At 39.4% G+C, this 23,715-nt stretch overlaps 1 protein-coding gene across 5 annotated transcripts in view; it reads right to left on the bottom strand.

Annotated features, from left to right (window-relative positions):
* ULK2 (unc-51 like autophagy activating kinase 2) overlaps positions 1 to 23,715 on the bottom strand; it is a 109,594-nt gene that overhangs the window by 20,507 nt on the left and 65,372 nt on the right. For 4 of the 5 annotated variants that reach the window (XM_032269191.1, XM_032269195.1, XM_032269194.1 and 1 more), the window contains 7 exons: positions 19,264 to 19,324; positions 10,604 to 10,741; positions 7,084 to 7,229; positions 4,754 to 4,834; positions 3,003 to 3,289; positions 2,141 to 2,328; positions 1,660 to 1,763 (listed from right to left, as the gene is read on the bottom strand). In XM_032269191.1, the coding sequence (XP_032125082.1) occupies positions 1,660 to 1,763; positions 2,141 to 2,328; positions 3,003 to 3,289; positions 4,754 to 4,834; positions 7,084 to 7,229; positions 10,604 to 10,741; positions 19,264 to 19,324 (1,005 nt within the window). The remainder of the gene's footprint in view (positions 1 to 1,659; positions 1,764 to 2,140; positions 2,329 to 3,002; positions 3,290 to 4,753; positions 4,835 to 7,083; positions 7,230 to 10,603; positions 10,742 to 19,263; positions 19,325 to 23,715) is intronic. The other variant, XM_032269193.1, reaches the window with a different exon arrangement.

Here is a 23,715-nt window from a genome sequence, read left to right as displayed (position 1 = left end):
CTACAGCAAACACTAAATAAAGCTTAACTCGTAGCCAGATTAAAACAACAACAACGAAAAAAAACCTCATAATAAAGGCCTACTGAACTCTGTTTTTAAACAGAATACATTATATCCAGCCTCAATTAAAAGGCATGCTAAAAGGCAAAAATAGTTTGAAAAGAGAGAGCAAGTCAAACATCAGAACCAGACCTACATATGGCAGAGATACTGGAATTATTAAATATGACACTGGGAATTTAAAATAATGATGATTAATATACTAAGGGCTCAAATGGAAAAAGTGGACAACATGCAAGAACAGACAGGTAATACAGACAGAAAGATGAAAACTCAGAAAGAAAGAGCCAAAAACAAATGCTATAATTCAAAATCACAGTAACAGAAATGAAGAATGCCTTTGATGGGCTCATCAGTAGACTGGACTTTGCCAAGAAAAGAATCAGTGAGACTGAAGATACATCAGTATCTTCCTGAAACTTTCTGAACTAAAAAGCAAACAGAAAGAAGAATGAAAAGAAGAAAAAAAAAGAACAGACTATCTAAGACCAATGGAGCCGGTGCCTCGCTAGCTCAGTCGGTAGAATAGGAGACTCTTAAGAACAATGGGCCAACTACAAGAGTGGAACATGTAATTAATGGGCATACCAGGAGAATGAGAGAAAGAAACAGAAGAAACATTCAAAGTAGTAATGGCTGAAAAACTTCCAAAATTAATGACAGAACCAAACCATGGACCTAGGACACAGAAAACACCACGCAGAATGAATACGAAAAAATCTACGCCTAAGTATATCATATTCAAACTTTGGAGAATCAAAGACAAAGGGAAAATCTTGAAAGAAGCCAAATAAAAAAACATACCTCACCTATAGAGAACAAAGGTAAGAATTACATCAAACTTATCTTTAGAAACTATGCAGGGAAGAAGAGAGCACAGTGAAATATTAAATCCTATTGCATTCTCTTTGGATTAGAAACCATGATGCTGGCTCAGATATTTCCTCCTTTGGATGCTCATGGGGAGAATTAAAAAATCAAAGAGGAAGAATAAAAAAATACAATAAGCTACAAAGATTACAACAGTGATTCTCAAATTTGAGTGCCCACAATAATCATCTGGGAGCATATTGCACATATTGATTCCTAAAAACAACCCCCAGAAAATTTAAGCAAGCAAGTCTAGAATACGGAATTAGAGTCTAGAATCTGCATTTTGTTTTTTAACCCACAGTTCAAGAAATCTAGCTATGGGTTATGAACATATAGTCTCTGGAACAACTCTGAAAGGTTCAGGGGTCTCAGTGACCTTTGGGTCTTTATAAATTCCAGTTACTATAAAGTAAATGCACAGGGGTACATGTAGGTTTAGGCTAATTTTGACCAGTATTATCCTACTGATAACAAAAAAAAATCTTGGTCAAAAGTCATTCTATTAACAACTCATAGGCTGCTGCTCATCAAGATACTGAATAAGCCCCTGCTTTGAATGGGCTACTAAGAAGGAAGTTGAGAGGACAGACATGACGTCCAGAACTGTAAAATAATACATTTGTGTTGTTTGATGCCACCAAGCATGTGGTGATTTGTTACAACAGCAGTAAGAAACTAATGCATATGCTAGCAAATTACCTGCCTAAAAAGAAACATTTTTCTTACCTGTATCCATTGGTCGTTCTGTATTTAAACTGTCCGTGCTGCCCTGGTGTCCACCTATAGGAGTCTTTCCTTGTTGATCTGATAACTTTCCAGTACTGACAGATCTAAAAAGAACGGTTATGTTTTTAATAAAGGAAAAGTACTTTTTTTTTTCGTTCCTCAGCTGGAATACTTTTTAAAACTAGAAGGGTTACTAGGAAGTCAGAAAATGAGGAAGCAATAAATAGATAGCAAACAATTCAGAATAGAGACTAAATTTCAATAATAAAGATAAAGGACAGAAATAGAATATTCAAGTTCAGGAAGAACTAAGTATTACACAGTTACAGGAAGCATCTGTGGTTTTCCGAGATTCTAAATGTACACAATAAATATTAAAAACGATACGGCATGACTCAGCCACTACTCTAATGTAGTCTTATATATCTGTTTCACTATTACAGTTTTCATGTTTAAGGCTAGAATGGAAACAGTATTTTACCTGCCAAACACTGCCTTGCTCTGCTGCTCGGCACGCTGCCTCTCACTTCCTTGCACTAAAAGGCAATGGGCACATTCCCGTGGCTCATTCCCATCTTTGGGTTGTTCTTCTGCAGGCCCATGATGAGTAACCAGGGCTAACAGGTTGGAAGATGCTTGTGTTTTAGGGATTTTGAAAGGAGCTGTGGTCTAAAGAGACATATATATATGTAAGCTGGTTAATATGATGCATGAGCTATTCAGTACTGGCAGGCTTGTGTGACCCAGTAGTCAGGAGTATAGACTCTGGAGTCAGTCAAACCTGGATTCAAACACTGGCAGCCCTACTTGCTGCTTGTATGACCTTGTACAGTTCATTTAAACTCTCTAAGCCTCAATTTCCTTTTTCAGGATCAAATGGGATCATACACAAAAAGCATTCTGCAAGTATGCTTTGGCACACATAGGTGTGCCAGGGAAGTGGTCATTAAATTACAGCTATTCTTGGGCGGGCGTGGTGGCTCACACCTGTAATCCCAGCATTTTGGGAGGTTGAGGCAGGCGGATCACTCAAGGCCAGGAGTTCAAGACCAGCCTGGCCAACATGGCGAAATCCTGTCTCTACTAAAAATACAAAAAAAATTAGCGGGGCATGGTGGCACATGCCTGTAATCCCAGCTATTAAGGAGGCTGAGGTACCAGAATCATTTGAACCTGGGAGGTGGGGTTGTAGTGAGCTGAGATTGTGCCACTGCTCTCCAGCCTGGAGGACAGAGCAAGACTCTGTCTCAAAAAATAAAATAAATTATAGCTATTCTTATCATGAATCCTTACCATAAATACTATACCAGTTCCTGACCTACAAAAGCGTTTAATAAACACACCTTAGTAGGAGAACCAATGATTGTTGGCAAAGGAGTTTTAAAGAACCAGTCAGAACTCCGTGGAGAGGACCCCATGTGCTTGGTGGGAGAAGTTCCAAGGCTGCCAGGCCGACTGGGCTGAGGTGAGTAGCTGTATCCAGCCCCAGCATGGGATGGGCACACCGGGTCAGAGTGCTGTTTTCTGAGCTTCTGCTTGTTCTGATAGATGTCAGTGAGAGTGGGGGCGCTCTGCAGTCTAGCACCCAATAAGAGAGACTGTGGTGACTGAGCTTGTGGCACTGGAGAACCTAACAAGAAAACAAATGTAACATTAACCCAAAGTGAAGAAGTGCAGTGCAAAACTTAAAAATTAAGAAGACAATTTTTTAAATGAGAATTCTGATAAATATCTTATTTTTCATAAGATATTCTAAAAGTTATTTACTTGGTAAGAGACTATTTTTCTGTCATCCTTTGCAAAACAAGTCCATCGTTCATATTCTCAGGAGACAGAATTTAATGATTATGGGTTATTGGCTGTTTTTAATCAGTAGCTATCAAATAACTCAGATTAACACAAGGTCTGGTTAGCGCCAAAGAGAACAATATCATTAATGAAATTAATGAATACAACAAAAACCTCCATTGAACAGAATGATTTTTACTCTATATGAATAATACATACTTCGGTAAATAAATGTAATTATTCTCTTTTCTCACATAGCAACTAAAAGAAACTTCAAACTACTCCAAAATAACTCCTTATACAAAAAAAAAATACATATGTATATATATAATGTGTAGGAAAGGAGATCATAAGATAATAGACCTTTCCTAGATTTTACTTTGTGTAAAAATAACAAGCATGTGGATTCTCTGTACTTCTGCCTGTTAAATTACACACTTAAAACCTAGAGCATCCATATTCTCACAAAGACAACACTTGCTCACAGATATCCTTGCCTCTTCAGGGGACACCAAATCAAGAGCTTAGGAGATAAGGTCCCCTTTTCCCCACTACAAACATTGTTGTTGCCAACCCAAGGTCCACTAATCCTTGACTCCAATTATACACTCTCTAGAGTTTCTTAGAAGCCAAACTATCAAGAAAAACATTAAAGGCATGCAAATATTCTTAGTGACCTAACCATCATTCTTCTAAAAACAGAAACCAATAGAAGCTTTGCTATTGACCACTACTGGCTTCATCTCATTCCAAACCTGATATTTAATTTTTCTGCCCTTTGTAAAAATAAATTTGTTAAAATCTTATGGTCTGAAGAAAATTATTTATGCTTCATTAAAGAATGCTCTTCTAAGTAACACAAGAGTCCTTTAACTCACCAACTCCTCAAATATCCATACAATAGAATTTGACTTATAAAATCGTGACTTACACATATCTTATAATTTTTTTAAATTTATATTATTTTATCTGATGCTGACTCATGGCTCTTACCAAAAATGGTATTAATAAACAGTATTAAAGTAATAAAATTTCTTTTCATAGATAAATAATTTTCATTATCTATGTGAAAACTTAGCTTATTTAATTCCTAAGACTTACTTTCATTAAGCAATCTCATATCCAAAAGGAGGTATTAGATTAGCTATATGACATGTTAAACCACATTAGACCAAGATTCTAAAAATCAGGATAGCAGAGGAGATACTTCATATCAATTCTGTTCTTTGAAAAGGCTAGAAAAACACAACTCAAATCCATTTATAATACAATTCGAATTATTAATATATCAAATACATTCTCCTACCTGAGGAGTTTCTACTCCTGGAGTCATGGCCCTGAGGATGTCCACAGCAGCACTGACTAAATTGCTCAGGAATGGTACCAACTAAAAAAAAAAAAATTTAGTTCGACTAACATTTACTGGATGACCAATCTGCTGGGTGCTGCACACTAATATAAAAAGTATCATATAATCTGCCTTGAAACAAGAACAATGGGGGGGGAGCCACATAAACAAAATCAATGCTCCTAAGAGGTATGGCCACAAGACAGACAAATACAAAGAGTTTGTACAAAGTGTCCAGGCTTGTGGAGCTGCAGGGCACAGCTAACTGACAACCCTAGCTGCAGTCCCTCTGGATCTCCCACACTGGTGCCAAGACCAGGCTTCCCCCAGGGCTGCAACCAGCCAATGACTGCATATGGTGGGGCACTCATTCAGGCTTGTTGAAGCGGGTCAGGGAATTCCTCTAAGAAGACAACCCAGTGCTTGGCACTACTCCTTCAGTCTGGCTGAAATCTTCTTAGAACGACACCACAGTCTGAGACTCTTCCTGGCCAGTTCTTCCTCTTTCCTGCCCTCCTTTTCCAGGTGTTGGACCTATGTCTTTTTCTGAGCCCCTCCCCACTTTCTCCTGTTCCTCCCCTTCATCCTTCACAGGAGTTTCCCCAAGTTACTCTCTTGCACATCTAATATGTTCTATGGATCCATTTCTCTAAGAACCAAAACTAAGAGAGAGAGGGAATTGAGGAAGACTTCAGGGAGTTTAATTTTTTAATTTTTTTTTAATTTTTATTTTTAAAAAGAGATGCATTTCACCATCTTGGCCAGGCTGGTCTCGAACTCCTGACCTCATGATCCACCCGCCTCGGCCTCCCAAAGTGCTGGGATTATAGGCATCAGCCACCACGCCCAGCCTTCAAGGAGTTTAAGCAGATGAGAAACATATGTATGTCTGTATCAAGAGGACTCATTCCAAGGGATCAGGCAGCGGGCAGAGATCAGATCCTTAGGATGGGCTTTATCCTCGCGTGCAAGGATGAGATTTGGACTTTGTTTTTGGAGACCTTGAAGTACCTCAGGAGCTGCTGCTGGGGTGAGAAAGGGCCAAAATTTTGTTCAAAGATTTTTCATCTAAAAACGGCTCTGAAACTGTAACAACGGGTAATGTGGCAATTTAAACTTTTTTCTTCTTTTAACACTATCATTGTGTGTTTTGTCTCATTTTAAATAGGGCTCCTGAGGAAAGCCCTTCTCTTTCTGTCTCTGGAGATTATTTCCTTTTCCATCTTAAGTCTTACTTTAGCAGCTCTGACTGAAGGTGGGGCCCTCTCCTGTAAGCTATTTTTTTGCAGTTTTGAGATCTGCCACCCCCAGGCCCTGTGTGCACCACCTGTTCTTTCCCATCACCTCAATGCTGCCTCTCACACAGCTGCTGCAGTCTCAGTGGCTTTGGCTCTCTTACATGTATTTCTGGAGTTTGAGCTTTTATTTTTGTCTCTTGGTTTCACTGAAGATATGGTACATGGTTTGTTTTTCCTTTAGGTAGCGTTTTTGTTGTTGCTGGTGTTTTGTTTGTATCGGCATTCTTCTTATTACAGTACCAGGGGAAGTGAGAAGATCTGTAATGAAGCTGCCACCACATGCCTCTCGGGACTATAAGGTTTCTGGTAATTGTGACCCAGAGCTGCTATACAGTAATCCTTACAAGTATGAGTGTTAAGTAGAAAAGGCATGTTACACTTTAGCCAAGGACTTCTGGCTTTGCATTTAGAGCCCAATTCCAAAGGAGATGCTTTTTATACATAAGATACACCTATATTATTGCATTTCCAGTAGAGATCCTAACATTTATACAGAGACTCTCAAAAAGAAGTTGGGGCTGGGCGCAGTGGCTCATGCCTATAATCCCAGCACTTTGGAAGGCCAAGGCAAGTGGATTGCTTGAGCCCAGGAGCTCAACCCTAGCCTAAGCAACATAGTGAAACTTTGTCTCCATAAAAATTTAAAAAATTAGCTGGGTGTGGTGGCATGCACCTGCAGTTCCAGCTACTTGGGAGGTTGAGATGGAAAGATCCTTTGAACCTGGGAGGGAGAGGCTGCAGCAACGAGATCATGGCCCTGCACTACAGTCTAGGCGACAGAATGAGACTTTGTCTCAAATAAAGAAAGAAAAAGACAAAAAGAAAAGAAAAGAGGGAGCTGAGATTGGGGTAAAAATGGAGGGATGGGGTACAGCCTTTAACCAGCTGAGAATCACGGCCATCATGAGCCAAAGTTCCTAAAGAGAATGTCTCCTGTCAGATTTATTACAGTGAAAAAAAGGTTGAAAACTGTTTCTAAACTCTCCTTACCCAAAGGGGAGGGTGAGTAAGGCCTAGAAGATCCAGTGGAGAGTCTTCGTCCAACTGTCTGTGCTGTGTCTGCTGGCACCGGGGAGCATGATCCCAGCCTGAGGAAGCCCATGGGGCTGGTGTTGGACCTTCGTACCACTGCAGATCTGAAAAGTAAATTATTCCTTTTATGAAAGGTTCTACAACTCTCTCTTTAGTCATGCATTTTCTGAAACTTCCTAACAATATACCATGGAGTAGTTTTCAAAAAATATGTAATACAGTCACATGAAACAATTATAAGATGCATAAAATTAGAGTGAGGTATCCCTCTCATTTTTCTATTCTATCTGCCTAATTCCCAACACTTCCCCAATTCTATTCAAAAGGTTACCATGACTCTTAGTTTCTAGTGTATCCTCCCAGAGTTCCTTAATGCATAAACAAAACAAGCTAAATATATACTCTTATTCTCACCACGTTTTAACACCAAAGGTGATATATTGCATACCAATCATTTTGGATCTTTTTGGTCTTAGGTTCCCTTTACACTCTTAAAAATTACTGAAAGCCCCAGAGAGCTCGGTTTATGTAACTTATATCTATTGATATTTACTGTATTTGAAATTAAGCTGAGAAATTTTAAGAATTATTAACTCATTAATAAGCTTATTCCACATAATATAAGATTATGAAAAATAAGCATATTTTCCAAAGCAAAATAAATTAGTGAGAAGCAAGGCATTATTTTACATATTTATAAATCTCTAATGGCTCACAGAAGACATTTGGGTTCTCATAATTGCTTCTGCATTCAATTTGTTGTAAGATACGTTATTTTGAGTGAAGTATATGAAGAGGATCCAGCCTTCCACATATGTGTAACTGTGAAAGAAAGGGATATTTTGGTAGCCTTTTCAGGTTAACTGTAACACACTTCTTTGATACTACACCAAAACGCAGCAAGTGGTCGTTTCTAAAAGGTTGGTTGCAATGTGGATCTGAAACCAGATCAATGAACTCACGCTCCATTATGTCAGACTCCATTCTTCTGCAAAGAATCTTGCACTTTGAATGAGACTTTTACCTGTACATGATTTTTTAAAACTACTTAGCAATTTGGAAAACATTGGTTCCCTGAGTTATGCAGATATTCCAATGCTGACACATTAAGCAATATCAAAAAGTCACAATCATATCAAAACATCACCCTCAATTTTTTTCTCTCCTGTCAGACACCCTACCTGAGGATCATCCTCAATTTTAAAAGAAGCACCTGTCAAGGTATACTAGAAGCTGTCAAACTTATATTCCCCACTGAATTTTTCCAACATTATAATTTTTGCTTAAAAGCTCATTTTATCATTGACATTTGTCATCACTTGTTTTCATCAAAGTGGAAAGACTTATGATTTTTAACAAAATGGCTGCTTGATATCCAATAACCCATTTGTCAGCCATTTTTTAAAGTAAAAAGGGTAGTTTATGACAAAGCAGTTAGTTCAACTTGCAACTAGAACAGTCATACAAGTACTTTTCCTAAGATAACTACTCTAATACCCAGCAAAACTGGCTTACGTTTATATTCCATTCAAGGATTGAGATTTTCAAGGAAAAATAATAATTTTTACTGTCTCATTAAGGACATTCCTTTGTACCACAAGTGTGTGGTGGAGAAGAACACAAAGACTAATAGCACAGTTTGGATACCACCACCCTGATTCAAGCAAAGGTACCAATAGCTTTGTCCATCTTTGCTTTTTGTACTACCAGTTACACATCAATGCAATGAAAAAAGCAAATAATGTCCTAATTCTTATTATGAAAATAGTTTTGACCTCATGGACTCTCTGAAATGATCCACAGACTGTATTTTGAGAACCACTACATAATATACTGTTAATCACTTTACTTTTTTCATTTTATAATATAACTTGGAAATCTTTCCACCTTGGTACAGAGGGAGCTCCTTCACTCTTTGTGGAATGGAAGATGTGTAGTATTCCATTATCAGAGATACATCATAATAAATTAGTTCATTACTGGTGGTCACTTGGCTTATTTTTCATCCTTTGGTATTCTAACAGTTAACAACTCTGTGTAAATGCAATTTCATTCATTCCTTCATAGGAAAGGCCTGTATATGTGGAGTATGTCTATGACTATACATATATGCAGAATTAGTTACCAGAAGTCAAAGTGCTATTTTCTCCCTCTACTCTAGTGAGTTCTCCGAGATTTCAGTCTCTCTGAGGGTACTGTGGGGTTCAGTGATTCTCATTTTGTCAGAATCCCTGATTATATGCACACTTACTTCTGCCATGCTAAATTAAGTACCATTCTTCTATCCCCTTCTGTTTTTCAGAAATTAACTGAGCTCTCTCTCTCACTGGATAGAATAAGAATAAGCTATGCTTGGCTGGGCATGATGGCTCACATCTGTAATCCCAGTACTTTGGAAGGCTGAGATGGATCACTTGAGGCCAGGAGTTCAAGACCAGCTTGGTCAATGTAGCGAGACCCCCATCTCTAAAGCACAGAAAAAAGGAAAAAAGAAAAAAAAAAAAAGAATAATCTATTCTTATTTCACTTGTCTTTGTGGACTTGTACTTTTTTTTTTTTTTTTTTTTTTTGAGATCTCAGCTCACTGCAACCTCCGCCTCCCGGGTACAAGGAATTCTCCTGCCTCAGCCTCCGGAATAGCTGGGACTACAGGCATGCACCACCACACCCAGCTAATTTTCAGATTTTTAGTAGAGACAGGGTTTCGTTTCATCAGGTTGCCAGGATGGTCTCAATCTCTTTACCTGGTGATCCACCCGCCCTGGCCTCCCAAAGTGCTGGGATTACAGGTGTGAGCTACCACACCCAGCGAGGACGTGTACCTTTGTTATTCCTTTAATACGATCTTAGTAAGGTCTCAGGATGAGGAAAAAGTAAACAATATGTCAATAATCTGCTACAACTGGTGAGATTTCATTTAAGTGCTTCTTCAGTTCTTAAAAGTAATTACTTAAGTGTACATATATCTATACACATATATACTTAACATATAAGATATATACATATATATATTACCAAGCTAAGCTTAAATATCACTTAAATTAAGCAACTATAAAACTTTTTTATTATTCAATTTTGTGCATTTCCGTTATACACACATGTAAGAGGCTAAGTATGCCATGGAAAGTAACAGATTTTCCACTAAGAATTTTTTTTTTATTATAAAAATCTTTTCTTGCTCTGTCACCCAGGATGGAGTGCAATGGCACGATCTCAGCGCACTGCAACCTCCACCTCCAGGGTTCAAGCAATTCTCCTGCCTCAGCCTCCCGAGTAGCTGGGTTTACAGGCACATGCCACCACATCCGGCTAATTTTTTTGTATTTTTAGTAGAGACGGGGTTTCACTGTGTTAGCCAGGATGGTCTCGAACTCCTGACCTCATGATCCACCCGCTTTAGCCTCCCAAAGTGCTAGGGTTACATTTTTTTTTTAAAGATAAGAAAAAGAATTAAGAAAGAAAGGAGCTACTAACTTACCTTGGAGAACCATGTACATTTGTGCCTGAGCTGGCAGTAGATGTAAGATTCTGCTCTATGCGTTGATAATTCCTTATTTGAGTAGGAACTGGAATTGGTGCTGTTTCGCTGTGAGGTGACACAGTAGGCGGACACTGCCTGCAATCATAATGTATTGAAAAAGCAAAGAAACAATGGTAGGACTGTTTTTGTTTCATTTGACCCATTAGTTATATTTAGAGAAAATTCTAGAAAGAGCCAAATGATCACTCCACTACCTTAATAAGAAATGATCTTGTTAAAAATATATACAAAGCCAAAAATAATCACATTTATTATCTAAAAAACTCCTGGCATTCATATGCATATTGAGGACTAAGAATTACAATAACCTGGAAAAAAGTTCTTTACAACAACAGGAAAAGTCCACGGGTCAGCAAAACTGTTTCATCTACTCACATTCTGCTATTCATTACTATGTGAAAGAAAAAATATTCAGGAAAATATGCTGGGTAAAAGAACAGGAAGTTCAACAGCAAAGATGACTGGAATGTTTACAAAAGTCATGAATGCTGTAAACAATCCCAAAGAGCTCTGACTTTATGAAGAGGGAGAACACATTGTGCAAACTCTCAAAGCATGTGACTCATCTGATGTCCACATTTTGTAGTCTTTGGTTGCTTCAATAGCCTCTTTCCTCACTTTTCATAAATTCAGAAATAGAATATCCTTAAATCACTTTCAATTCAATTTACAACATATCCTAAAACCCATCAGAGGAAACACTGGGCCCTAAGAGAGATGACTAATTTCAAAGTAAAAAGAAATATAAAACACTTTCCGTAGTGGAGATGTCAGCTGCTTTCCAAATATCCATTCAGTCTTTATGTCTTACTAAAAAAAGAACTTAAATTTTATTTAGTGGTAATAATATGCCCAGTTAATTGTGGCATATCCCAGACTCCCTTACAGCCAATGATAGCTGTATATGTTTCTTGATCAGTGAGATATAAGCAGAAAGAAGTCTTCTATTCATTCTTCCTGCTCAAAATGTGAGTATGCTTGCTGCAGCTTCAGAAAATACCTTTGAACCACAAAGAAATGGCCAAAAGAACTGAAGACACATAACTTCCTTGGGCCACAGAAAACCAAGGAAACACTGTTTATCATGACTTTTCTTCATGCCAGAAAAACCCTTTCAACCACACTACAGTTAGGACCTTGTGGTTTATAGCCAAGTGTAATTCCTCATGATACACCATTTAGTGTGCTGCTATGAGCTCTCTCTATACATTTTGTTTGTTTGTTTGTTTGTTTGTTTTTTGAGACGGAGTTTCACTCATGTTACCCAGGCTGGAGCGCAATGGCGCGATCTCGGCTCACCGCAACCTCCGCCTCCTGGGTTCAGGCAATTCTCCTGCCTCAGCCTCCTGAGTAGGTGGGATTACAGGCATGCACCACCATGCCCAGCTAATTTTTTGTATTTTTAGTAGAGACGGGGTTTCACCATGTTGACCAGGATGGTCTCCATCTCTTGACCTCGTGATCCACCCGCCTCGGCCTCCCAAAGTGCTGGGATTACAGGCTTGAGCCACCGCGCCTGGCCTCTCTATACATTTTAATGTAGGTATTTCCATTTAGAATCTTTAAATACAATAACATATGTTTTTAGTATCTATACAGCTGATTCTTCAGTTCATCTACATCCTAAAAACAAACAAACAAAACCCCAAAAAACAAAAACAAACCCTCTACCACTCAAAATGCTAAAATAGCTTAACAGTACTTCACTAACCAGCGTTGGTGCCTGGAAGCACGTGCACTCACAAGTCTGACAACCCAAATTCCTTAGCAACAGAATAACCAACACAACCATCAAATATCAGAATGTGAATGAATAAATGCCATTTTTCTTTTGTTTCAATTCAGCAAGTAAACAGAGTTGCTGAAGCATTCATTCCCTGCTGAAGTACATCAGGGAATGTTTTTAAACATACACATTGCCAAGTTCTAAAATTTTTCCCGTACTGGTTAATCTCCAAAGGGATGAAGCTAAATAAAAGTATCCAAAGAAGTAAACTTGGCAACTTCATAATTCTAAACACCTCTCTCAGATTATGTAATCTCCGCTGGCTTCCTTAACACCTCTGGTTCCTCCCTCTACCAGCATGAGGACATGAACAGCCATGGACTGTGTTCTGTAAATGTTATCTCAGTCTCTGGATAGGAGCTGCAAGCAGACTTGCTCAGAGTCTAGAAAGTCTTCCCTGGACAAATTCCAGATCTCCAGCTAGCTAAGACAACTGAAGTCATTTTCCTGTACAACTTAATATTATTAACACCAATATTTAACCATCACTCAGCTCCCTGAGCCCAAGGTAAAAAGAGGGAAAGTCTATGTATGTCCTGAGTCTGCAGCACATCTTTCCTTACCTCCACTAGGACCTACAATTCACAACGTTCTGTGTGGACCGTCATCTTTGAGAAATATGTGGAAGATGAGGCAGCCTAGCCACACAGTCAATCACAATGTTATTCTATCTACTCCTGTAAACGCTGAGAGGAAGGCACAAATGCAAAAGGACAAATGAAGACTAGGTGATAGCATGACAACTTCTTCAAATTCACAATCTTTACACCAGGAGATCCCCAGTTGCCTCTTTGGTTTAGAAGACTCCATGAGTAAAACCTGAAAGGTTAAAAAGTAATCAGGAAAGTAAGGGTTCAGCTAGAAGCAATGCCAAGATAAGAGTTCCTGTGAAACTCAATCTGGCAGACTAATGCTAAGCCATAGCTGTGAGCTCATGCTCATGGGGCTGTGTAAGTGATAGGAAGCCAGGTGGAGATAACCTGCTAATTACCCAGAGGCCAAAGCAGCAACAGAGAAAGGCCTGGTCTGGCACGCAGGCACACAGCTTGCAAGGTTTCAGTAAGAAGGGGGTTACTGCACGTAAAGGGAAGCAATGAGAAAGGTAGAAATCTACTCAGGTGGCTGACTCCGATGCACCTGGCTGTGTATGCAGCTGGCCTCCATCAATGCCTGGCAACAACCTGTCTTCAGAATTCTGATATCATAACTCCCATCCCTGTGCCTACTTTTTGCCTGGGTGCACAAGTAACAGATATTTGAATTCCCTTATCCTCAAAGAAAGAAAACTAACAAGTTTGAACAAGATTTGCTTATCCCCATGGTTCCCAAACTGTGCACTGATGGACCCCAAGCTACCACTGCTACTCAAGGGGTGCCTAAAAGTGGATTCCTGATCTTAGAGGAAGGGCTTTCAGTCATTTACCATTGAAAATGATGACAGCTGTGGCCTTTTCATATAAGACTTTATTATATTGAGGTAGTTTTCTTCTATCTTTAGTTTGTTATTTCTATCATAAAGGGTGTTACATTTTAGCAAATGCCTTTTCTGCATTAAGTTAGATAACTGTATGAGTTTTGTTAATGTGGTGTATAATATCACACTGAGTGATTTTCATTTGTTGAACCATCCTTGTATACCAGGGATAAATCCTCCTTGGTCATGAAGTATGACCCATTTAATGTAGTGTTGAATTTTATTTGCCAGTATTTTGTTGAGGATTTTTGTCCCTCTGTTTATCAGGGATATTAGCCTGTAGTTTTCTTTGTCTTTGTCTGGCTTTGGTATCACAGTAATGCTGGCTTCATAAAATAAGTTTGGAAATGTTTTCTTCTCTTCAGTTTTTTGGAAGAGCTTGAGAAGAGCTGGTGTTAATTCTTTAAATGTTTGATAGAATCCACCAATCATACAGTCGTCCTGGGCTCTGCTTTGTTGGGAGGTTTGGATTATTATTGATGTAGTCTCCTTTCTAGTTAGATCTCTTCAGATTTTCTGTTTCTTTATGATTCGATCTAGATACATGTGTGTTTCTAGGGATTTATTTATTTCTTCTGAATAAATTGGCCAATTTAGTTGGCCGGTTTGCTGGTACACCATTGTTTATAGGATTCTCTTATAAATCTTTTCACTTATTTATGAATGAATGCATACATGAAAGACAGTCTTGCTGTGTTGCCTAAGCTGAAGTGCAGTGGCTATTCACAGACACAGTAATAGCACACTACAACACCAAACTCCTGGGCTTAAGCAATCCTCCTGCCCTAGCCTCCCGAGTAGCTGGGACTACAGGCTCGTGCCACTACACCTAGCTTTAACATGAGATATTTTAAACAAAGTATGAAGAAAAGTAAAATATGAAGAATGATATGATTGCCTGTGCACTTATCTCTCAACTCTGTTAAATCTTAATACTTTGTCTTTTAACAGTTTTTAAGAGAAACTATCATAAGGTCAATTGAAACCAAATCTATACACACATGTATATATGTGTGTGTATATAGTCCATAAGTAGCATAGTATTTTTTATATAAGTGGCATTAATGACATATGTTTTAGTTTTCAAAAAAAATTTTTTTTCACTCAACTAGGAACAGTTAGAAAGGTAAGCTGAGGTTTCAGTGGTGAAGGAAGGAAGGAAAACTTAGGAGAGATATGAGCACAGGCTTTCTCTAGTGTTTTTATTTTTGCTTTTTGGTCTTGGTACCAAAGATATCTACAAAGAGATAATATTATTCAGTTTTTGCTAAGTTAATGCTGTGGTAACAAACCCAAAACTTCACTAGCTTACATAAAGGGTACTGTTCTTACTCCTGTTGCTACTGGCTGTGATCACCTGTGACCGTGCTTCGTATGTTTTCATCTTTCTGGTTTTTGGGTTGAAACAGCAGCTCCATTTGGGACATGCCATTCTCAAAGGAGAGGAAATAAGAGTGAAAGCAGAACTACACAAGGCTCTGAAAGCTTCTTTTCTGACATCACTCTCTTACCTACTGCTTTGAGAACAGCATGTCCTACGTGGGAGCTGCTCTTCCAACTTGCTTCCCAGTGGTTTGTGGCAGAGAGGAGAGTACACCACATAGAGTGTAGAAATGGGTCCAGGGAGAGGTAGTGAGTATTTTGGGGGGAAAAAATAAAAAAGCATTCCACAAGATATTAAGTGCAATGAAAACAGGAATATAAAAAGAATGTTAAGAGTTATGTTGTGTGGCCAGGCGCAGTGGCTCATGTCTGTAATCCCAGCACTTTGGGAGGCCGAGGCGGGCAGATCACGAGGTCAAGAGATTGAGACCATCCTGGCCAACATGGTGAAACCCCATCACTACTAAAAAATACAGAATTAGCTGGGCATGGTGGTGCGGGCCTGTAGTCCCAGCTACTTGGGAGGCTGAGACAGGAGAATTGCTTGAACCCAGGAGGCGGAGGCTGCAGTGAGTCGAGATCCCGCCACTGCACTCCAGCCTGGCACCTGGCATCAGAGCAAGACTCTGTCTCCAAAAAAAAAAAAATTATGCTGGGTGCAAGATCAAAATGGCTGATGCAACTGCAAGACTTACTTCTCATGAAATCATGAAGATTTTGTATCTCCATATCACAATGGCTATATCTCATATGAGAATCTCTGTAATTTTAATAGTGATATATTTACTTCTTTCCTTTAGAACCTCACTTTTATTGAAATAACTTTGAAATATTTTGTTGTATTGAAATGAATGAATTATATTTAGAGTTCAGAAATTTTCTTGAAAGACCTAGTTTCGATCTTACAATATCAGGAAAATATAATTCAAGATATGGATTTTTTTCTTTTTTTAGACAGAGTCTCGGTCTGTCACTCAGGGTGGAGTACAGTGTCACAAACTCGGATCACTGCAACCTCTGCCTCCTGGGTTCAAGCAATTCTCCCGCCTCAGCCTCCTGAGTTGCTGGGATTATAGGTGTGCACCACCATGCCCAGCTAATTTTTATATTTCTTTTAGTAGAGATAAGGTTTCACCATGTTGGCCAGGCTGGTCTCAAACTCCTGGCCTCAAGTGATCTGCCCGCCACAGCCTTCCAAAGTGCTGGGATTATAGGCATGAGCCACTTCTCCCAGTGTAAGAATTTTACTTGTAGCATTCATTGGTGAACCTATATTGAAGGAAATAGATATATATATGTGCTATATAATTTTAACTAAAACCTTTGAAAGTCTTAAGACCTGAAGTTTTTGGCCACAGTGCTCTGGCAGTACTGGACACAAATGTAGTCTACTATTTCAGAAAAGCACTGCTTGGCAGTGTTAAAAGATAATGAAACACTTGTCTATAGGAAAAACAAAATGCCATTTACAAAATCCAAATTTGGACTAGGAATTTTGGAACTGTGTTGTGTTAGTTTACTAGTAAAACAGATTAAGCTAGAAGTTCTTTGAGTGTGCAGTAATTTTTTTTTTTTTTTGAGACAGGGTCTCACTCTATCACCCAGGTTGGAGTGAAGTGGCATGTTCTTGGCTCACTGCCACCTCTGCCTCCCAGGCTCAAGCGATTTTCATGCCTCAGCCTCCAAGCAGCTAAGGTTATAGATGCACGTCACTATGCTTGTCTAATTTTTTATTTAGTAGCGACAGGGTTTTGCTGTGTTGCCCAGGCTAGTCTTGAACTCCTGCACTCAGGCAGTCTGCCTGTCTCAACCTCCCAAAGTGCGGGGATTACAGGTACGAGCCGCCACTACTGGCTGTGTTCGGCAATTTCTTTAGTGCCTACAGGCTTAATAGAAAGAAATAACTAGCAGTTCTGTTTATTAATTAGTTCAGGCCAAACAACTTAATAGTAGTTGTGATTTATCTATCTGTCTGTCTGTCTGTCTGTCTGTCTGTCTGCCTGCCTGCCTGCCTGCCTGCCTGCCTGCCTGCCTGCCTGCCTGTCTGTTTATTTGAGACAGGGTCTTGCCCAGGCTGGAAGTGCAGTGGTGCAAACTTGGCTCACTGCAACCTCTGCCTCCCTGGTTCAACCAATTCTCCCACCTCAGCCTCCTGAGTAGCTGGGACTACAGGCATGCACCACCATGCCCGGCTAATTTTTTGTATTTTTAGTAGAGATAGGGTTTTGCCATGTTTGCCAGGTTGGTCTCAAACTCCTGGCCTCAAATGATCTGCCCACCTCAGCCTCCCAAAGTGCTGGGATTACAGGCATGAGTCACCACAACTGGCACTTTTGTTCAACACAGTACTGGAAGTCCTTGCCAGAGCAATTATACAAGAAAAAGAAAGAAAAGGCATCCAATTCGGGAAGGAAGAAGTAAAATTATCTCTGTTCACAGATGACATGGTCTTCTAAGTAGAAAACTCTAAAGATTTCACACATGCATACAAAAACTAAAACTACTTGACAAATTCAGCAAAGCTGCAGGATACAAAATTGACACATAGGAAATCAGCTGTGCTTCTATATCCTAACAATGAACAACTGTTTATCTCCTATAAGGAAATTAAGAAAACAATCACATTTACAATAGCATCAAAAAGAAAAATGTATCAGGGCCAGATGCAAGGGCTCATGCCCGTAATCTCAGCAATTTGGGAGGCCAAAAGCAAGAAAAGGGCTTGAGCCCAGGAGTTCAAGACCAGCCTAGCCAACATAGTGAGAACCCTGTCTCTACTATTTAAAGAAAAAAAAAAAAAAAAAAAAAAAAAAAAGCTGGGCATGGTGCACTTGAGGCTAATTTACTGGCAAGGCTGGAGTGGGAAGACTGCTTGAGTCCAGGAGCTCAAGGCTGCAGTAAGCTATGATTACGCCAGCATGGGCAGCAGAGCAAGACCCTATCTTAAAAAAAAAGAGAGAATAAAATATAAACTTGCCAAGGAGATGAAAGATCTGTATCCTGAAAAAAATATAAAAAACTAATTGAAGAAGATGAAGACACAAATAAATGTAAAGATATCCCATGTTCATGTATTGAAAAACTTTATGTTGTTAAGATGTCAATACCACCCAAAGTAATCTACAGGTTCAATGCAATCCCTATCAAAACCTGATAGCATGTTTTTGGAGAAAAAGAAAAACTCACCCTTAAATTTATATGGAATTTCAAGAGACCCTGAACAGTCTAAACAGCCTTGAAAAAGAGGGACAAAGTTGTAGGTCTCACATTTCCTGATTTAAAAACCTATTTTGCTACAGCAATCAAAACAATATGTTATAGTGCTGGCACAAGACAGACATATAGACCAATGGAATGTCATAGACAACACAGAAACAACTCTTGTGGCCGGGCATGATGGCTCATTCCTGTAATCCCAGTACTTTGGGAGGCCGCGGCAGGCAGACCACCTGAGCTATAAACACAAAAATGGCTGAAATAGTAGATTTTATGTGTTTTTTTATCACAATTAAAATTTCAGGCTGGGCATGGTGCCTCACACCTGTAATCCTAGCACTTTGGGAGTCCAAGACGAGCAGATCACCTGAGGTCAAGGGTTCAAGACCAGCTTGGCCAATATGGTGAAACTCTGTCTCTACTAAAAATACAAAAATTAGCTGAGTGTCATGGCACATGCCTACAATCCCAGCTCCTCAGAAGGCTGGGATGGGAGAATCACTGGAACCCAGGAGGCGGAGGTTGCAGTAAGTGAAGTGAGCACCAATGCACTCCAGCCTGGGCCACAGAGCAAGACTCTGTCTCAAAGAAAAAAATAACTAAATAAAATTTCAAGAAAAGAAATAATGGGCTATAAAACGAAATAAATCTCAAGTCAAGAACACTAAGTTCTATAACCTTCCTCACAAAAATAAAATATAACAAATATTTCAATAAGATACATGTAAATATACATACCCTCCACACACCAAAAACTCATTTGAAGCACGTCTACCAGCAGTTCCCGTTGGCATATCATCTAAAGGAGAGAAAAGTACAATCAGTTCCTGTTATACCACCTGCTTAAAAAAACACAAATTTGTTCCAACATGATTATTAGGAAATAATTTCAGCGCAATGCAAAATTACCATCTGCTTATGTTATGATTTCATCTATAAGAAATAATAGATGACCACAGAAAGCTACACCTAGCTGAAGACATAGGCTGCAACTCTTTGGATGCCCACTTCTACAAGCAAATTTGAGGTCTTCTGCAAAATAAAATGCAACATTTATTGCACTGTTTACATATTTCTTCACCATTAAACATGCAAAAACTGAGCTGTTTTTATCAGGTTCCTTTTTCTGTGTCAATGACAAAGATGAGAGTTGTACCCTTAATACCATTTTGCACATAACTGTATAGCAAAATTCTGCATAGGACATATATATAACATAATAGAAGAAGTGACCATATAACAAAGTCTAGTTCAATAAAGTGTCAGATTACCCCAACCTCCTGCATCACACTCTCTCAGGTCTTGCATGGGTTGTTGAACAAAATGTCATGGAAGGCCAGGTGTGGTGGCTCACACCTGGAATCTCATCATTTAGGGAGGCAGAGGTGGGAGAACAGCTTGAGCCCAGGAGTTTGAGACCTGCCTGGGCAACACAGCAAGACTCTGTTCTCAAAAAAAAAAAGATGTCATTGAAGCTGGGGCCTCTTGAATTTAGTAACACATGACACAGGCCATCCTCATCAACCTCTACATCATCTGCATATAGGAGCAGAGTGCAGCTCAGAACTCAGGAGCACTTCATTTACTGTCAGTTACCACCACTATATCACATTGCCCTTTGTGATTTTAAATAGCTGTGAAAGTATAATACGTGTTGATGGCAAATAGCAGTGTTGAACAAAAAATATAAGCCTTTAAAAATAAAATAAACTATGCTGCTAACCTATACTCAAAAAGAGAAAAAGAGGCTGGGCACGGTGGCTCACGCCTGTAATCCCAATACTTTGAGAGGCCGGGGTGGGCAGATCACTCAAGCTCAGGAATTTGAAAGCAGCCTGGCCAACATAAGTGAAACCCTGTCTCTACTAAAAATACAAAAATTACCTGGGCATGGTGGTACACGCCTGTAAACCCAGCTACTCAGGAGGCTGAGGTGGGAGTATCACTTGAAGCTGGGAAGCAGAGATTGCAGTGAGCAGAGATCACGGCATTGCTCTCCAAACTGGGCAACAGAGTAAGACTCCGTCTCAAAAAAAAAAAAAAAAAAGGAGGGGGCGGGGAGTCAGGAAAGAAATCACAAATATCCCTCTGGCCCTAAATGGGAATTAAGAAATGCACTGATTTGGTACATCTCAGGCCCCTGGTCTCACAAAGCTTACATTCAAGTAGTGAAAGAACACAATAATGTCAGGTAGCAACAAGCATTATAAAGGAAAACAGACCAGAGTCAGGGAACAAAGAGTGGCAGAGCAAGGGATAAGTCCATTTCTATTTAAAGACAATGAATGGCTGCAAAGAGGGGAACTGGGAAAACAGGGAGAGGACGCAGAAATAGAAGCTAGATTTCACTGAGTGTACTTTCTTTCATAGCTTTGAGTTTAAAATCATACATAATTTTAAAGCAAAATTAAATCAAAATAAAATCCCTAGAAATCAAAAGTAAAGGAATCTAACCAACCATGTATCAACCTGACAGCTTAATCACCAGAGGGAAATTATTTCAAATAAGTTTTTTTTTTTAAATGTACCATTTTTGACACAGAGTCTCACTCTGTTGCCCAGGCTGAAGTGCAGCAGCATGATCTCGGCTCACTGCAACCTCCACCTCCAAGGTTCAAGCAATTCTCCTGCCTCAGCCTCTGGAGTAGTTAGGATTACAGGCATGTGCCACCACACCCAGCTAAATTTTGTATATTAGTAGAGACGGGGTTTCCCCATGCTGGCAGCTGTTCTTGAACTCCTGACCTCAAGTGATCTGCCCACCTCGGCCTCCCAAAGTTCTGAGATTACAGGCATGACCAACTGAACCCGGCCTCAAGTAACTTTGAAACTCAATAATTTGATTGCATATACCCAATGGGATTATCCTAAGGACAAAAAAGATTCACAAAAAGACGTTAAATGGCTTTCAATGACCACATTTAAAAAAAATTTTAAGTCAGATTGGACCCATGAATAGTCATATTTTAAGTAATATTCATAGAGTTCTTTTGATACCGTATTGTAATTTTGAAACTACAGAGGCAACGGGAAGGACAGGAAAGAGAAGAGCCTAAACTCACTCACAAGGACAAGAAGAACAGAAAAGTCGGGCTGGATGCGGTGGCTCACACCTGTAATCCTAGCACTTTGGGAGCCGAGGTGGTCGGATCATGAGGTCAAGAGATCAAGACCATCCTGGCCAACATGGTGCAACCCTGTCTCCACTAAAAATACAAAAATAATTAGCTGGGCGTGGTGGCACATGCCTGTAGTCCAAGCTACTTGGGAAGCTGAGGCGGGATAATCGTTTGAACCTGGGAGGCAGAGGGTGCGGTGAGCCAAGATTGCACACTGCACTCCAGCCTGGTGACAGAGCAAGACTCTGTCCAAAAAAAGAAAAAAACAGAAAAGTCCACAGCCACCAAAATTTGTTGGAAGGTATAAAGCTGATGGACGAATTGTATTTGACTTAGTTGACCCAAGAAGATAGAACCTTAGTCCAGAAGTAAATCAATTTACGTCACAGAACTCCAAAGGGCTGAGTAATCAGCAGTACCAGATAGCTTTCAGAGTGGCACTGAAGGTAGGATTAAAAGCAGGATTGATTGAAAGTCTATTTAGAAGCAGTTAAAAGAGTTAATCATAGTGTACTGTATTCAATAAGTGAATAGATTATAGCTGCTCATGGAGGGAGAGGTGGGTGACTATGTGAGTTGATGAATATGTTAATTTATTTCACTATAGTAACCATTTTACTATGTACAGATGTCCCTCAACCTAAGATGGTGTGACTTCCGAATAAACCCATTGTAAGTTGACACTGTTTTAAGTAAAAATGCATTTAATATACCTCACCTACCAATCATGATGACTAAGCCCAGCTACCTTAAACATGCTCAGAACACTTACACTGGCCTACAATTGGGTACACAAAGCCTATTTTACAAATAAAGTGTTGAATATCTCATGGAATTGACTGTAGAGTCTACCCTCGGCTGTTTACCCTGGTGATCATGGCTGCAGCTTGCTGCTGCCACCCAGCATCCCAGGAGAGTTCTGTACTGGTTATCGCTAATACAGAAAAAAATCAAAATTCAAAATTTGAGGTATGGTTTCTACTGAATGCATATCATTTTCCCACCATCACAAAGTCAAAAAATTGTAAGCCAAGAACCACTTCTATATCTCATAATACAATGTATTTTTTACATAGAATTCTTTTTAAAAGAAGCAGTTAGAATTTTATATCCTTTCCCCAACCTTATACAGATAGGCAATGCCCATCTCCCACTATAGCAAAAAACTGGATATTCATACTTGAGACAGAGTAAAACAGAGGGTCTCTGGACTGCAGAACACCAGGAAAAATTAAAAGCAAGAGCACTCTGATAAAAGATTAGTGGAAAAGAGTTATTAAATGAAATTTTACACTGACTATTGAGAACTCCAGAATTCTTCCCCCATTTTGCTACTCCAGACAGTATCAGGTTTATACTCTTTAGGCAAAAGATTGGATGAGTCTCTGGGGGATCTGACTAGCCCTCCAAAAAGGAAATAGTCCAAAGAATTACCCCCGCCATATCATTCATCAAAGAGGCTTGCTGTCAATGAGATGTTCCCACGTACAGAGCTCTCAAACAACTGTCAAATTCTCCATCCTCAGGAAGCATACAACAGTATATTGCATGTTGAAATAAGAACAATTTCAAAGAGAAAAAGAACTTCTGAAAATTTAAAACATGACAGCATAAAAGAAAAACTCAGTACATGGATGAGAAGAAACATTAACAAAATTAAATTAGAGCAAAAAGGCAAAAAGATGAAAAATCAGACCAAAAAGATAAAAATCAGGAAGGCACTCAGATATTTGTTATATATTACTCTTAAACCGATAGCTGTTTTGAACATCTTGTATGTATGACACATTTCACAATAACACATTTTTAATCATTAAAAAAAGACTCAAGCCTGTAATCCCAGCACTTTGGGAGGCCGAGGCGGGTGGATCACGAGGTCAAGAGATCGAGACCATCCTGGTCAACATGGTGAAACCCCGTCTCTACTAAAAATACAAAAAATTAGCTGGGCATGGTGGCGCGTGCCTGTAATCCCAGCTACTCAGGAGGCTGAGGCAGGAGAATTGCCTGAACCCAGGAGGCGGAGGTTGCGGTGAGCCGAGATCGCGCCATTGCACTCCAGCCTGGGTAA

This window comes from Sapajus apella, unplaced genomic scaffold, assembly GCF_009761245.1.
Source record: "Sapajus apella isolate SASKATOON/1434 unplaced genomic scaffold, GSC_monkey_1.0 scaffold189, whole genome shotgun sequence".
NCBI classification, from domain to species: domain Eukaryota; kingdom Metazoa; phylum Chordata; class Mammalia; order Primates; family Cebidae; genus Sapajus; species Sapajus apella.
The sequence above is the reverse complement of the archived record's forward strand: the minus strand, read 5'-3'. Positions and strand labels throughout refer to the sequence as shown.